At 37.0% G+C, this 14677-nt stretch overlaps 1 protein-coding gene across 9 annotated transcripts in view; it reads left to right on the top strand.

The window, feature by feature from the left end:
• The window catches only part of CPQ (carboxypeptidase Q), a 168828-nt gene that overhangs the window by 50084 nt on the left and 104067 nt on the right, over positions 1-14677 (top strand). For all 9 annotated transcript variants that reach the window (XR_011139272.1, XR_011139270.1, XR_011139271.1 and 6 more), the window contains exon 5: positions 8542-8749. Coding sequence is in view for 5 of the 9 variants with exons in the window: in XM_009675996.2 (XP_009674291.2) it covers positions 8542-8749 (208 nt within the window). In the remaining 4 variants the exon portion in view is untranslated. The remainder of the gene's footprint in view (positions 1-8541; positions 8750-14677) is intronic.

Here is a 14677-nt window from a genome sequence, read left to right as displayed (position 1 = left end):
ATCCCCATAAACAGCAGGAAAGATCACTAGATTTCTCTGTTTTATCCCTTATTCTATTTCACTGCTAGGGTTTACTTCCATGATATCTGTGGTGATAATACCTAAGACAGTCTACTGTCTAGTTTTTCACTTTTAAAGACTCTTCTGTTATCTAGTCTAAATGGTTGCCTTTTGTGCCACAATATTGTTCTTTTTCCTGCTCTCTTCAGAGACTTGTTTCCCCTCTGTCATTCATATTCTTACTGTGTGAGTTTTCTAGACTGCTCTTGTATTCCTTTTGACCCATGAGCCTTTCTAAACTGTGAAAATATATCTCATTGCATTGCAGCATCTTGCCGAAAGCTGCTGTAGAAAAAAGCTATTCCTAAATATATTTCTGTTGAAGATAGGTTTATATTTCAGTTTTCTGTGGAGGACAGTGCCCACAGGGTACTGTTCTGAATGGTGTGCAGCATGGAGTAGGAAGGGAGGAAGAAAAGCTCCATCCGTACTCCCTTCTATTTTCCTGATTAAAAGGAGCAAGTTTTATGGTGGCTAATACCAGTATCCTCCTTCCTTACCCTATTCCTTCATCTCACTGAAAGCTGCTGGCTGTATTTTGCCCTTTACCATCTTTCAAAAGGAGAAGGAATGTCCCCTGACTGTCCCATAATACTTGGTTTCCACATCAGAGGAAGCTCAGGTTTCTAGTGTGGTTTAATGCCTGTGTTTGATTGTGGGAAATCTTGACCTTCCGTGTTCCTGCTGTCTTGTATAGGCTGCGGTGAGGTAGAGGCTTGAAAGTGCTACTGTGGCAATTGATCCTACTCTATGCATCATAAGCTATGATGCTTATTCACACCTGTTTGTGCCTGATATTTTTTTCATTTGATTGATAGGCATTATTAATAGTAATGAAGTTCATTAAATGGGAGTGGTGTGAAGGCAAGCTCTAGACTCCTTTTAGTTTGCTTATGTAGTTTTAGCCCTGTGATACCTTTTTGTCTGATTGTGTTTTCCAAATACAGAAAACACTTTTGTTTGGATCTGTTTATATCCTTCCTGTAGGTATAAGATTTAACATCTGTTAGCAATGAGGTTTTTTTTTTTTTTTGGATTTATCCTATGCACTCACTAGTCTCTGGTGATTGTGGGGTCACTGAAGGTAAAAATACGGATCCTGCTCAAGGCTGAGAAGCCAGGAGTTCAATGAACAAACAAAAAGAAACTTCTGTGAAGCCAGAAGCCTTGCAGCTGCCGGCAATTAGAATTGGCACCGGTGTTCCCTCTGCTATCGTACCTATGGTACCGTGCGGCAGGCAGCTGCGTTCCCACAAGGCAGGCATAGAAACCCGGGAGGAAGAAGGTTGGTTGTTCATGTTGAACACAAGAAGGCCAAACAGGTGTGTATGATTTAAATGGCTCCCTCAAGGTATTGTCAGCTGCTGGAGAATCAGCCTAATGTTTGTAAGATGCAGAAAGTTTATTTTTCAGTTGAAGAGCAGCTGATGCAAACCTCTGTTTTATACAAAAGTTTGGAATGGATTGTGCAGATTTTTCCACTTTCCTGGCAGTCTTACAGTCTCAGGATTGAATTGGATTTGCTTCATTTGATCATTTTGCCATTAACAATTGTTTTTTACTTCTTGTTTGACAAACCATATCTAATCGATGCTATTTTTAAAGAACTTCTATGGTTATCACAGAATTCCCTTGGTGAATGTGGTACTGAATATTATGATGAAATACAAACATATATATATATATTAATTGCGTTCTGTAGTCTAGCACATACATAATTATGTCAAAGCTATTGTGCTTGTTTGAGCTATTGACCCTAATTTTAATGAGTGCCTAGCACTGATTAGATGCAATTTTCCAAATGTGAATGTAAATGGAATCCATATTATAACAGAATGATGCTATACTCCTTCTCAAAGGCAATTTTGCTTAGTAAGGCCAGTCATATCTGGAGTATCTCTTACATTTTGTTACACTTTTGCAGATCCTACATCAATTAAAGGTTGCTACAAAATAATTCCAAAAAGACTGTATAATCTAGAGTGCAAATAATCTGTCCTTGATAGAAGACAGCTATGTTATTTCCTTCCATAGTTATTCAAAGTTCTTTATCAACAAAGAATGTGTTGACAGCTCACTGTAGGGAAGTGCTACATGCCAGTGATCCAAAGAAGAACCGTCACTTTTACTAAATTATTGAATGGGATTATAAAACCTATGAATGAGGCAAGATTTAGAGCTTTGATTAGAATTTCTTAGCAACTTTGCCAGTGTTTTTGAAAGAAAAAAACCCCTAATTCCTGATTTTATAACTATCTTGGCTCTGAATGCCTGGGAAAACGAAAAAAAAAGTTGCTTTCTTTTTGTTGGATGTTGTCAGCAGATAGACTTGAAGAATATGCAGATCAGATTTATTGACTGAAACTTGATTTTAAAAAAGTTATATTTGTTACTCCTTAGTTTATTAAATTTTCTGTACATATTCATATTTTGTTTTAAATTTTGCACTATTGCTATCATTTCAGCTTGGTATAGACTCGCAAATGGAATCCTACAAAAGCAACATAAAAAGCAAATGAAGGAAGAGGATCTTGGGATGAGCGATGACAGAAACACAAAATTAGGCTAAATTTATTTCCTTTACATTTTTCCAAGTGGTTTGAAGTGGGGAAAAAAACTAATTAATGTGATGAATAGTCTTGTTTTTATTTTTCAAGATCTAATTCTTCTGAAAAGAATGACAATACTTTTGACATTTTGACTAGTTCTGTTACATTTTAGGCCATTTTGGCCAGGTAGTGACTAGAATTTTGGAAGAATGTGCGCAATCTCTGAACGTGCACAAGGGTGAATTCTGTTTTGTAAGGACTTTGCTGCTGTGTTGTTTATGGCACTGGAAAAGGGAATGGGGTTTAGCTTCTTTGTGGGCTTTGTTTCCAGAAGACTGTGCAGGTAGGAAAGGTGTTATTTTATGCTTCCTATGTATCTTACCTATGATGTGTTGTTCCTGACTTGGTTAGAATTGACTGTTTTAATAGCAGCATTCTTCATAACAACAGCAGCAGGCTTAGCAGTTGGTGTATGGATTATCATCACCATGTGTCTTCTGCTCTTTCTAGTCCTTGCGGTGCTGCGGTTGATGAAGAGAAAGATATGAAATGAGGCAGTCATGACTGACTACTCCCCATAGCGAAGCGTGAGATTGAGGTGTATTGCTTGCTTTCTGTTCTGCTATGGGACGTTCCATCATACCTTTAAAATCTAAAGCTTTGCATGTGAGCAGATTTTCTATGATATGTAGACTATGCAGTGAATAGTACAGAACTGGAAGAGGAGAACGTGGTCCTATTACTGATGGGTAATGCCATGATTTGCTTTGGATATAGCTAGTGATTTATATAGTCATAGATCTATTCAGGAATATATTGTATGATTTAACTCACAAGTAATAAAATAGCTGACCTAATAGGAATGCTTAGTTTATATGACATTGGTATGCTGAATATGGTATGGGTCCTGTAGAAAGTGTGTGGTCATGAATGTAGTTGGAACCTCACAATGTATGGGGTAAACTGAAGCTACTCAGCCTTAATTTTGTATTTCCCAACCCTAGATTGCTCCACTTTACCGGGTTAGTGCTTTTCAACAGAAGGGTACATAGTTGTGTGAGTATATATACACGTTACGGCTAAAATAGAGCTTTGTAATCACTTATTTTTTTTCTTTTAGAAATATGGTGGGAGTTCTTGTAATGTCACACTTACTTTTCCCTTTAGGAGATTGCTCTCTTAGCTTGAGGCCTCAACTTGAAATGCATTTTCTATCACAGCGTCTAGTTTAGCTTGAAGCATCGGTTCATACACAGTTTATTTGTCCTTGGGCATTTTAGCTTATCTTAGAGATAAAGGCTGGTAATCGAGGAACAAAGTAATGAACCCTGTAAGGTCAGGTACTGCAGTAAACATAGTTATGACTGACCTGACACCAGCAGCACATCTTTACATTTATAGCTTTTAGTTTATACACACTTGACTGATGGATTCAGAAGATAAACTAATTAAAAGAGAAGCCTCTTGACTCTTATTGTTCTTTTCTACTCTTCTGTAAGATGTAAGCCATATCTGTGTCTTACTGGTCATTTGACATGCACCTCTGACAGAATGCTTTATTTTCTGGAGCCTTTTCTCTCCTATTTTATTCATACTGTGATACTTCTCTTACATACATTCCAATATGTAAAAATTAGGTGTTTATTAAAAAGAACATGCAAAAACTGTATTTATCCAAAGTCTGTCAGCTGTTGAGCAGGAAAGTTAAGACTGAATGATGATATTACCACTAATAGGCTTATGAAGGATGAATCTAGCTAAATGCCTTGCATTTTTTAGATATTTTAAACGTGCGGATGAAGTGACCCAGTACATCTGATGCCTGAAGAACAGATGCTTTTGTAAACTAACAGCAGAAAGACAGTAATAAACACCAAACTATAGTATCTGAGTATGAGTATGTTAAGTATTAAGTGAGCTGATTGCTGTTAAAGTCTTGCCAAAATGCATTCTTGCTTTCCTGGATTACAGCTTTTCAGAGGCAGCATGCGTTTGAAGCATCACAATCTTGACATCATTCCCAGTTATTAGTAGGAAACAGTGAAGGTGCATATTGTTTTCCCTAGAAGTGCAAATGCTGCAAAGATCAGTGCTGAATCTGAATTGTTTGTTTTGTGATCTCCCTTTCCAGGTGGTTTTCTATAGTGTTTCTCTTTCTCTTCTTTTTTAAGGGGCAAAAAATGGTAAGTACAAGTCATTTTTTTTTAATATCCTTTTTCTTTAGGAGTATCCACAAAGTCCTGTTTATTCAGACACAGTGCAGGTGATCTTCCTCATCCACCAGTTCCAAGCTTCTCCTTCCTGAAGCACTTATTCTTTGTTCTGTTTTGAGCAATCTGGGCAGCAACCTTTGCAGTTTTCAGTTATCTCTCCATAAAGGGGGCTTGATAATTTACTATTTATATATTTTAATATACTCTTTGACACTTTATTAAGCAGCTTATTGTGTAGATATATTTAATCTATGGGGTGTTTTGCATGCATTTTGACTTTTAACTAGGTCTATTCCAAGATGTATAATGTCTGTCATAAATATTTTCTAGTGTCAGAATTTCATAGCATTAAGAGTATACAGTACTGTGATACTGCCTTGTACCTCTGTATTCATGATGCTTAGAGTCCTTAGAGGAAACAGCATTTGGACAGTCATTCATTCCCTTCAGAGCCTGGTATTGTCTGAGCAGTTGCTGGCTCTGCCTGCCTGCCTGCCTGTGGCAAAATGCCTTAACTTGGGTAGTTGGGTTTACCATAGCAATGTCAGCAAAACAGTAGTTTGAGCATAAAAAAGACAAGACTACCAGCTGACTTCAAAGTTTAGTTTTTATGCTAGCTGTGGTTAGCTATACCTGCAAATGTTTGGTCACGGAAGGTGTATTAGCATGAACATAATACGTTGTCAGCTTTATTCACAGTTACGGTGGAGCTTTGGGATTGAGCATCCTGAAGAAATGTAATTGCTACTTAAACTGGAGAGGCAAGTACAGTTTTAGGGGTTTCTTCTGCTGAGCATCTAGGAAATAACAAGAGGAATGAAATCACTATAGGTGGTGATAAAACTTGAAGTACTGCTGTTCAGTGTACGTGGCAGTGTACTAAGAAGTAATCTTGCCAGAAGACACAGGTGAATGGGTTCATTAAAATGAGCAGAAACTGTCTGTTTCTGCTCCGTTGTTGTAATGCAGGTTTTTTGGAACAGTAATACATGAAATTACCCCTGCCCTGTGGTGTTTATGTTATGTTTTTTGGAAAGTCTCCTGATCAACATGCTGGGTATTTCACCAGACATTCAAAGAACAGTAAACATATGCAGCAAACGGTTGTAGTTTGAAAATGGGGGGTGGGGGTGGAGAGTTATTTACAGGGACAAAGGGAAAGAAAAAAATATGTAAGACCTGAGGTTGCAAGTCTGCATGAGTTTATCCCGCCCAGCAAGGATTGCGAGGCACACGAGATTCTGACTGCTTGGGTATGTGTCGTGCAGAATGGGATAGCTGTTATGTTGAAGATGAGCCACTGATCACCCAATCTGCACAAGCTGATGGGGCACCAGCCTTCCTGGGAGGTTCAGTCCTAAACAAGTGGGAGCAATAATTTCTTAAACTGTTGCCACCTAATAAACAGACCTGTCTGTACTCTGAAGCAGCTCCCATAAAACCTCTGTGACTGATTTCTAGTGTTTTCTTTTCAAATGAACGTTTCTTACGTCCCTGTTCTGCTGGTTATGTTGTTGATGTCTTGTTACTGTTGAGATGAGGATTGATTATTTTATAGAAGTAGAACTGAATAATGTCTCCCATTTTATCTAGTCTGTTTCCCTAGAAAGAGGATTTCTCCCCTCCTCCTCCACACATGCCTTCTAGGAATATTTTAAGCGTATTTTTTCAGTGCAGAAGACTCCAAAAAAGTGTATTTTTGGATTTTTGTTTACTGTCAGTAGCAATCTCATATTTGTACACAATTAGGTTAATGGGTGGAAGATTTTCATGTATTACTCTCTATATAAACAGTCTTAAAAATTGTAAGGGTCATCCATTATAGCAATACAAAATTTGTGAAAATGGTAGGCAGCTAATGTGAAGAATGTCTGTGAGCTGTCTTGAAAACTTCAACTCCAGCCTTTCTTCATAGGGTAGTAAGTCTGCAAAAAATATGATGTAGCTTTAGAGGTTTCCCTGGAAATTTCAGTGGCAGGCATTTTACTGGTAACTAAGACAAATAACATATTCGTAAGAGGATTGAGAAAGCATCTGTAGGAGTGAATATTTTATGTATATTGGAAATGCCTCTCTTGAGCAGTGACTTTGAAACATTACAAAGTAGAACTGAAACAATGGGGGAGAAATAAGGGGGCAAGTGTAAAATTTCAGCTTTTACTTTTACGGCAGAGAATGGGTAGTACTGCAGAGCTGCTCATTCATAATTTTGCCTGAATATTTCAATGTGCAATTCTAAACTTATTTATGATTTAGGAATTTGAATTATATACCAGTGAATTTCTAGGGTAGTCAAAATGGTTCTTGATTTCCAGGGTATCAGAATGGTTCTCAAGTGTTCGTTGAATCTGTCCTCATCACAGTATGTGAAACAAAGAGGATTATTCCCATTTTACAAGTGGAAATGAAAGCAATGAATGATATCAAGAGTATTTGCAAATTCTGGGGTATATCTAGATCCTGGTTTATTTTTTTTCAACCTGTTTTTTCCCCTGATATAACTGGATTTATATATAACTTCACTTTAAAAACAGTGACTTAAGCTGCAGCTGTAGTGCTCAGCACTCCTGCAGATCTCAACCAAAGGTCTCAACCAAGGCATCTAGCAAATGAGAAATAACGTAAATAGTGACCAGAAGGGCAAATATGCCCTTGATTTTTAAGAATCCTGTGATGTCAGATGTAGAATCCGATTCATCAGGATGTCATTCTGTTCACATAGTGAAGAGATGCAGTTTTAGGAGGAATCAAAAATTTTGTCTTATTTACTGCATACCTTTATGAGTTCTAGAAAAATGCAGGAATTAATCTGCCACTGTAGAGCACTAGATTATATTTGGAGAACATTCCTCCTGCTAACATAGTGAAACAACCATCCTTTGCAAAGCATGCAGTCTTCTCAACCAGTGAATGGGATTCACTATCGTTTGACAAAGAATATACTCTTCTTGATTGTCTCTGTTACTCATTGAGAGCTTCTACTGAAAAATGTCCCTTGTAGTTCTTCCTTTCATCTGCCTCTGTTCTGAGTGCTATTGCCAGTAAAGAACTGAAGTGGAGGAAAATGTGGTCAAATAGTGATTACTGTAGGGTTTACTGATTTTTTTTTTCTTTTGGTATTTTCTCTCATCTACAGATAGTGGTTGAAATCTCATGTGTGTTGAGAAAGAAGAAACATACATTTTGTTTCAGGTCTCATTGTCTTATTTTTCCTGAAGTCTCTGATACTAGCACTCTTTAAAACTCACTACTTCATCTATTTCAACATCAGCACAGAGATGAAACACACATTTATTTTGATTTCATTACTTGACACTTTTTTTTATTTTTTTAATAGAAGGGGGCGGGGGAAAGGAAATAGTTCTTATGAACTGTTTACTTATTGCGTCTCCATTGCTTTTCTTCCTGATACAGTAGTGAAGAAAGTATGGTATCAGAGGATTGACTGTTGTAATGTAAAAGCATAACAATGACATAAATAGTGCTGAAGCACAATAACTTCCCAAATACACAGAATGTGTGGTAGTCATATACGCTGATTAGTATAAAAATACTTGAAAGGTGTTCCATTGAAGATTTCTTTAAATAATAGTGAATGTGTTGCTTTTGGCAGTCGGCTAGCCATGGTAATGAAGGTATTGTTCTTAACAATTTTGTGATGATTGTACTAATTTAAGCAGCTAAGTTGTGAACAATGTTTTTATTATTATTTTTTACAGCCCACATACTGGGTGGCAGAATTACCAGTCAGGTGTACCCCAGATTCCTACTGCTTGTATCTCCGTAGAAGATGCTGAAATGATGTCACGAATGTCCTTGAGGGACACAAAGATTGTTATGTACCTGAAGATGAGTGCTAAGACCTATCCAGATTCTAATTCCTTTAACACTGTGGCAGAGATAGTTGGAAGCAAGTACCCAGAGCAGGTGAGTGAGAATATACAAAATTAAAATTATTTTACTCTTAAAAAATATGAAACAAACAATCCAGAGAACATCCTTTCCTAAGGAATCCCTCAAATGAGTAACTCTTAGTCTTATACATTGCAAACATCTTGATTTTCCATTCTTTTCAGGTAGCAGATTTGAAACCAGCAGGCTCAGTTCTGATGTACTGGGGCATGTTTTACAAGACCAAAAGAATTACTTTGTTCTAAGAACAGGGAATTGAGCTAAATTGTATATACAATTTAATCTTCTCCTTTTTGATTCCCTGACCTAAGGCTCACCTTAAGTAGCACCATCTGCATAGGGTTACAACGGAGCACATATGTAAACCCAGGTAAAATGCTAGCACTGCAACAAAAGCAATTATTAAATAACAAGTAGCCGGTTATAGCTGTCATAATGATTTGTGCTTGTAGTTTGCTTTTATTCTGTTAATAATCTACGAGTAGTTCCTTGATCAGTCTAAGTCTAAGTCAGGTTCTGCTGTCTAGAAAAAGGTGTTTGTCTGAGTTTTTCCTCAAATATAAAAGTGAATACGGGCTTTCAACTTAATTTTTTAAAATACTTTTTCTTGGGCAGATCACTGCAGGAATAAACCATCTGCGCTAAAAAGTAGCTGTAAATTCTGTTTGAACACTAGCTGGTCCTAAATTGATGGTTTCCATTTTAAGATTTTTTTTTTTCCTGCTTTCTCTTTTCTTCCAACTTCTCAGTCTAAAATCAGATGAACCAACTCAGTGGTGCTTGAAGGATTTGTACCTAGTCTTTTATGTCAGCTTGCAACATTGAATGGATTTTCTGGCTGTGTAGTTTATCATGAAAATGCTGATGCGACTTCAGTTGCAGCAACATCAGAAATTACTGCTAAAGTACGTCTACTGAGCCATGATTCTTTTTTAAACATTGTAGTTTTCTAACTTCAATGGAAAATATGAATGATTATCTCTGTCCTTTAAATAAGGCATAGTTCTTAATGGTTTTATCTGTTCTGAGATGGAAGTTTTGTAACTTTGACTTGTGATGTCTAGAAATCCTCAGTTTTAGTATGAATATACAATTTCAGAAGCTTGATCACTGGGCAGGAAAAAAGTAACGACTATTGTGGTTGACTGGTTTATATGCCGTCATCTATTTAGCTTCATGAAACGCATCTTTACTGCGTTAAAGACAATGTCCTAATTTCTCACATTAGGGTGCAGCTAACTTAATGCTATGTCATCTGAATGTTAGCAATGCTTCTAGCCAGCTAATATGCTGTCTTTCCTGAATCGTGTTTGGTGTATTTCAAAATTACCTTATTTCAACTCAAATTATAAAATGTCCAAATGTAACCTTCAGAGGTGCTTTAAGATGCATGCAGGTACTTTGTCGTCTCTTGGCTATCCTGCTCTTTTTTTTCAGTAACAAAATGCTTTGGGATTGCCTCACTTCTTGCACTGAGCAGCTCAGTTTTTTGAAAGACTGAGCAAAGACTTATTCACAAGCCCCCTGCTGATGTTAATGGGAATGGTATCGTACACACTTTGAAAATGTAACCAAGAAACAGAAAAATAAAACAAGTGAATGTTTAGGTTTTTTAGCACTCAGTTCCTCTTGGAACTTTAGTGGATGCCAATTTGACTTTGTTACTGTGGTAAAAATTGGAACCATCTAACTATTTAGGCAATAAAATACAATGCAGAGCTAAACTCTCAAAACGCCTTTTACACCAAAGTGTTTTGAAATGCATTATAAATCCAGTGGAAAAGAAAGGTGCTGCTTTCACTGGCCGAAATTTCAATTTAAGTTTTGAATCAAGACAAAAGTAAATCTGGATCACTGAACTGAGGGTGAGAAGTCAACAGAGGGTAGTGTAGCTATTGCAAAGGTCTAAAAGCACTACAGCTTGAAATTAGGCCGGAGCCCATGAAATATAACTGGTAGCAGATACTGCAGCAAATTATATGTTAAAAAATTGAAAATTAATTGCCCATAATAGTCACTGTAGAATCCTGAGGAAGTCTGATGAGAAAGAATCTAGTTTGAGATGTAATTGTATGTTAGGAATGTTGATATTTGTGTATATATTGACTAGAATTTAATAAACTACTTGTTTTATAAATAATTTATTGCTTCCTTTTCTGATTTTAGCATATTTATTAATAATAATCACCCAGAGCTGAAATCATAAAAGTTTTCAGACAAATATCTGTTACAGCAATGTTAAATATTACTATTAAAACCTCTTAAAGGGGAAAATTTGTAATGCTTTTCATAATCAAGTTATTTTCTCCGTTTGACCATTCTTGCAGCATATTCAGTTCAATGCCTCCTTTCTAAGCCATTTTTCCAAGTGTTTTGTGTGGATTCTTGCATATAGCAATGGACAATATATTTAAAGTTGAACTAGGAAAACGTTACTGAAAACAGATAGAAAATACAGCAGTTAAAAACACTTTTGACTTATTTTCTTAAAGGTTTGCTGTGTTTTTAGACTTGGTGTTTTTAAAAGTCTTGCAATACATGCTTTGTTTCATTGTTGCAAAACACGTTTGGAAGCATGAAACTGATACTCAAAACAGTCCAACTTGCACACGTTTGTTTAGGCACCTGTGCTTAACTTTAAGTTATTCAGAAATGTAAATATGTTAAAGCAGTGAAAAAAATATAATTACTGCTTTTTGGAAGCGTCAAGCACTCAGGAGTGCGTTAGTCTTCAAAAGCAATGATGTAACTTGGGCTCAGATGTGCTATCGCTTTCTGAGGAACCTCTGCACCCAAGGCACGTTGGTACTTCTGAAAAGTTAACCCACTGACACTTCATGTTTCTGTTCCGATTTATCCTTTCTGTCTGGGCAGCCGTTAGCAGTAAGCAGATGGTTTAGCATCAGTTGCTCCAACTAAGAAAAATGTACTTTGAAATCCACTGTAAGTTGGAACTTTGTACTATTAAGATCTTAAGTGTTGTAAAAAGCATCTGAACAGAAAAAGTGTATTGATTTTATCATGCTGTCAGTATCTGTATTGGTTCAGTGTCTCACAAATGTCTCTATTCTGTTTATCCTTGAATTACCCTTTGTAAGTTAGGAAAGTGCTGCTCTTCCCAGGCAGTACTCCTGTTCGTGTCAAAGCAGGCATGACTGTTTCGAGCTGATCGTTTCGAGCCCAGACCTGACATCCGGCTCATCCGCTATGCCCACTGTAAATCCTGAGATCTTCGTTTAGTGGCTGCTGAAGCCTGAATCCCTGTAAGCGCCCAGAGGAGTTGAGCCTATGCCTGTAGGATATCTGAGTTCAAGGTCAAGCTCTTCATATAAATCTATTGCAAGCAGTGGGATCAAACATGCTATGACTCAATGCCCTCACAGCCTTCTTGAACCTGAGATCACATCCTCACTGTGCTTAGGACAGCAGTGATGGTGGAAAGGCTCAGAGTTAGGCCTATATGCCTCTTGACAGTGTTGTAACCAAAGAGTTTGTGAAATGAAAATGAATGGTACCAGAACCTGCAGAGTTCCAGGTGCTGCTGATAAGAGACATTTGCAGTCCATTCCTGACTTTATTTTAGGTAAGGAGTTTTTGAAGCACACTATTGAACCGAGGACTTTTTTATTAGCATCCTTTTGTATTACCTTGTGTATTGGTGAGATGTTTTAGATAAACTGTGTAAGTTTACATTGGAGACTGACTGAGAAATTCACAAATTAACTAATGTCGTTTCCACTTGAAATTCGAACAGAGCTGGCAGTAAAATGTGTTTGTCTTTTCATATTAATACAGATGTTACATGACTGGTCTTAAAATGCAGAAGCAACCATTCCCATTTCCAAGCAAATACTATAAATAGTGACTGTTTCTTGTTAGTCTGGCTTCAGTGTACCTAATGTGCCAAATATAGAACTACAAAATTTTAGATGAATTGAAAAGGTATCAAAGTGGATAGCAATATAACTCTTCTATAATCCTAACTTCCAGTATTTTTCCATACTATGTATTTCTTGGTGTGCAATGCTCTTTTGCTTATCTTACAGTTAATAAGTGGTGGGAAAACTGTTTCCTAAGTGCAGTAGAAAGTACATAAACTTGCTCTTTATTCTGTGATCTAGCATAAATACCGTAGAGCACAAAAGAAGAGGCTTGTAAGTGGCTTTTTTAGAATCATGAATAGCTATTCCAAAAATTCACTCTACACTGCTTCTTTTGCCTCCGGTTTTTTTTGGAGTACCATATCTACAAAAGGTACCGTTTGAAAAGTGACTCTAATTTGAAAGCCACAGGCCTAAAAGAATATTAAAGAATGTGTTGTAGTTCTGAGCCAAGTTTGGACAGAACTTTAAAGGCTGCAATCTTAAGAATGGCCTGAGAAACAGAGGTGCTAAGGTAATAGATTGTGAAGTTTCTTACCAGTCCCTGACTGATGTAACAGCAGCTGCTCTACAAAGGAAATAGCAGTTTATTTGCTTGTTCATTCCGCTTCCTTTCAAAAATTGTCCCTCTCTTGGAATTTGTAATACTGGGCAAAACTCCAGGGAACAAGAGAACATGAAAAATGTCTAGGCTTCTGAGTCTGTTAGACATTCATGCACATAAGGAAAGAAATAATTTGTAGACCAAAAAAAAAAAAAAGAAAGAAAACAACTTCTCTGAAGATGTGTAATACTCAGTACAATGTTGTTTTATGGCCTGGCATCAGTTCTACATATGTTAACAAAATGTCTATCCATTAGTCCTTTGATGTGGCTTCCAGATATCCCTTTGCTCAGACTAAATCATGCATGCAACAGAGCTTTGAACAGAGATGTTTTAAGAGCGTGGTGCCATCAAGTTGTGGCTCCGTGTAGCTTGTTTTGCTGGTCATTCCACAATGTTAAAGTGCTTATAAGTGCACTTCTGTGAGCTTATCTCCTGTGACTAGAGTGATCCTTGTCCCTAGCTCCCCCAAGAATTTGACAGATTCTTATGGAGATGGTACTTTCCAAAGTGCCGGCCTGTTGCTTCGTAATAGTGGACTGATGGGAAAGAAGGAGCAGAAAGCATAAAGAAGGAACAAGAGAAAGGGTGAAGAAGAAACGTTGACATTGTTGGGAGATCTTTTCTTCTGAAGATTTTGTCTGTATCAGTTATTGTTGAAAGAAGTAGTACCCCATGTGTGTGTGTGTTTTATTAGTAATGGGAGTTCGTACTTGGGTGGATTGCTTTTATAGTGTGCCTTGAGGGAGTGGCAATAATACTGTTGTTTATTCTTAAACGAAAGTCTTGTCATGGTGAAAACAGTCGATATATTAAGAAAGTGATATGCAGGAAAATTTTTCTTTGTAACCTGACCATTTAAAAAATGCTTTTTCCAAACTGCCAGAAGGCCTACCTAATTTTAAGTCAGAAACGCATACTAAATTTTGTGGCGTAGAGCTTGGCAAATCTTGTAAAACTTGAGTTGTCCATTTAAAAGCCAAGAACTGACCAAAAGCATTTAACTAGTTATTCTGGGTAGAACTTGAGCACAGTTTGCCTTGCGATTCTGAATGACAGATAAGTCCTTAAATAGACATAATTTTTGGAAAACTCAGTACCTTTATACATCTCATAAATGATTTATGCTTATGTGACTGATGTTGCTAAGGGGCAACAGTTAAAAAGAATTGTTCTACTTATAATGTTTGTGTGCCTAAAATATTGGTGGAATGAGTGATTGGGTACATATGGAAGGAAGATTCAAAGCAGCTTTAATTAAAAAAAAATGATTTTTCTGAAATGTTTTTGCTGGAAGGTACACAAATCAGATTCATCACTGTAGTGTGACTTTTGTAATGTTCAGATGTTATGAATATGATGACACTGTATCTGTACATGCACAGCTGAGAATTTGCGTTGAGAACTTTTTGTTGACACAAACCAGCATTGAGAAGAGGGTAGAGGGCCTGGCCGGTA

This window comes from Struthio camelus, chromosome 2, assembly GCF_040807025.1.
Source record: "Struthio camelus isolate bStrCam1 chromosome 2, bStrCam1.hap1, whole genome shotgun sequence".
In the NCBI taxonomy this organism is placed as follows: Eukaryota; Metazoa; Chordata; class Aves; order Struthioniformes; family Struthionidae; genus Struthio; species Struthio camelus.
The sequence above is the reverse complement of the archived record's forward strand: the minus strand, read 5'-3'. Positions and strand labels throughout refer to the sequence as shown.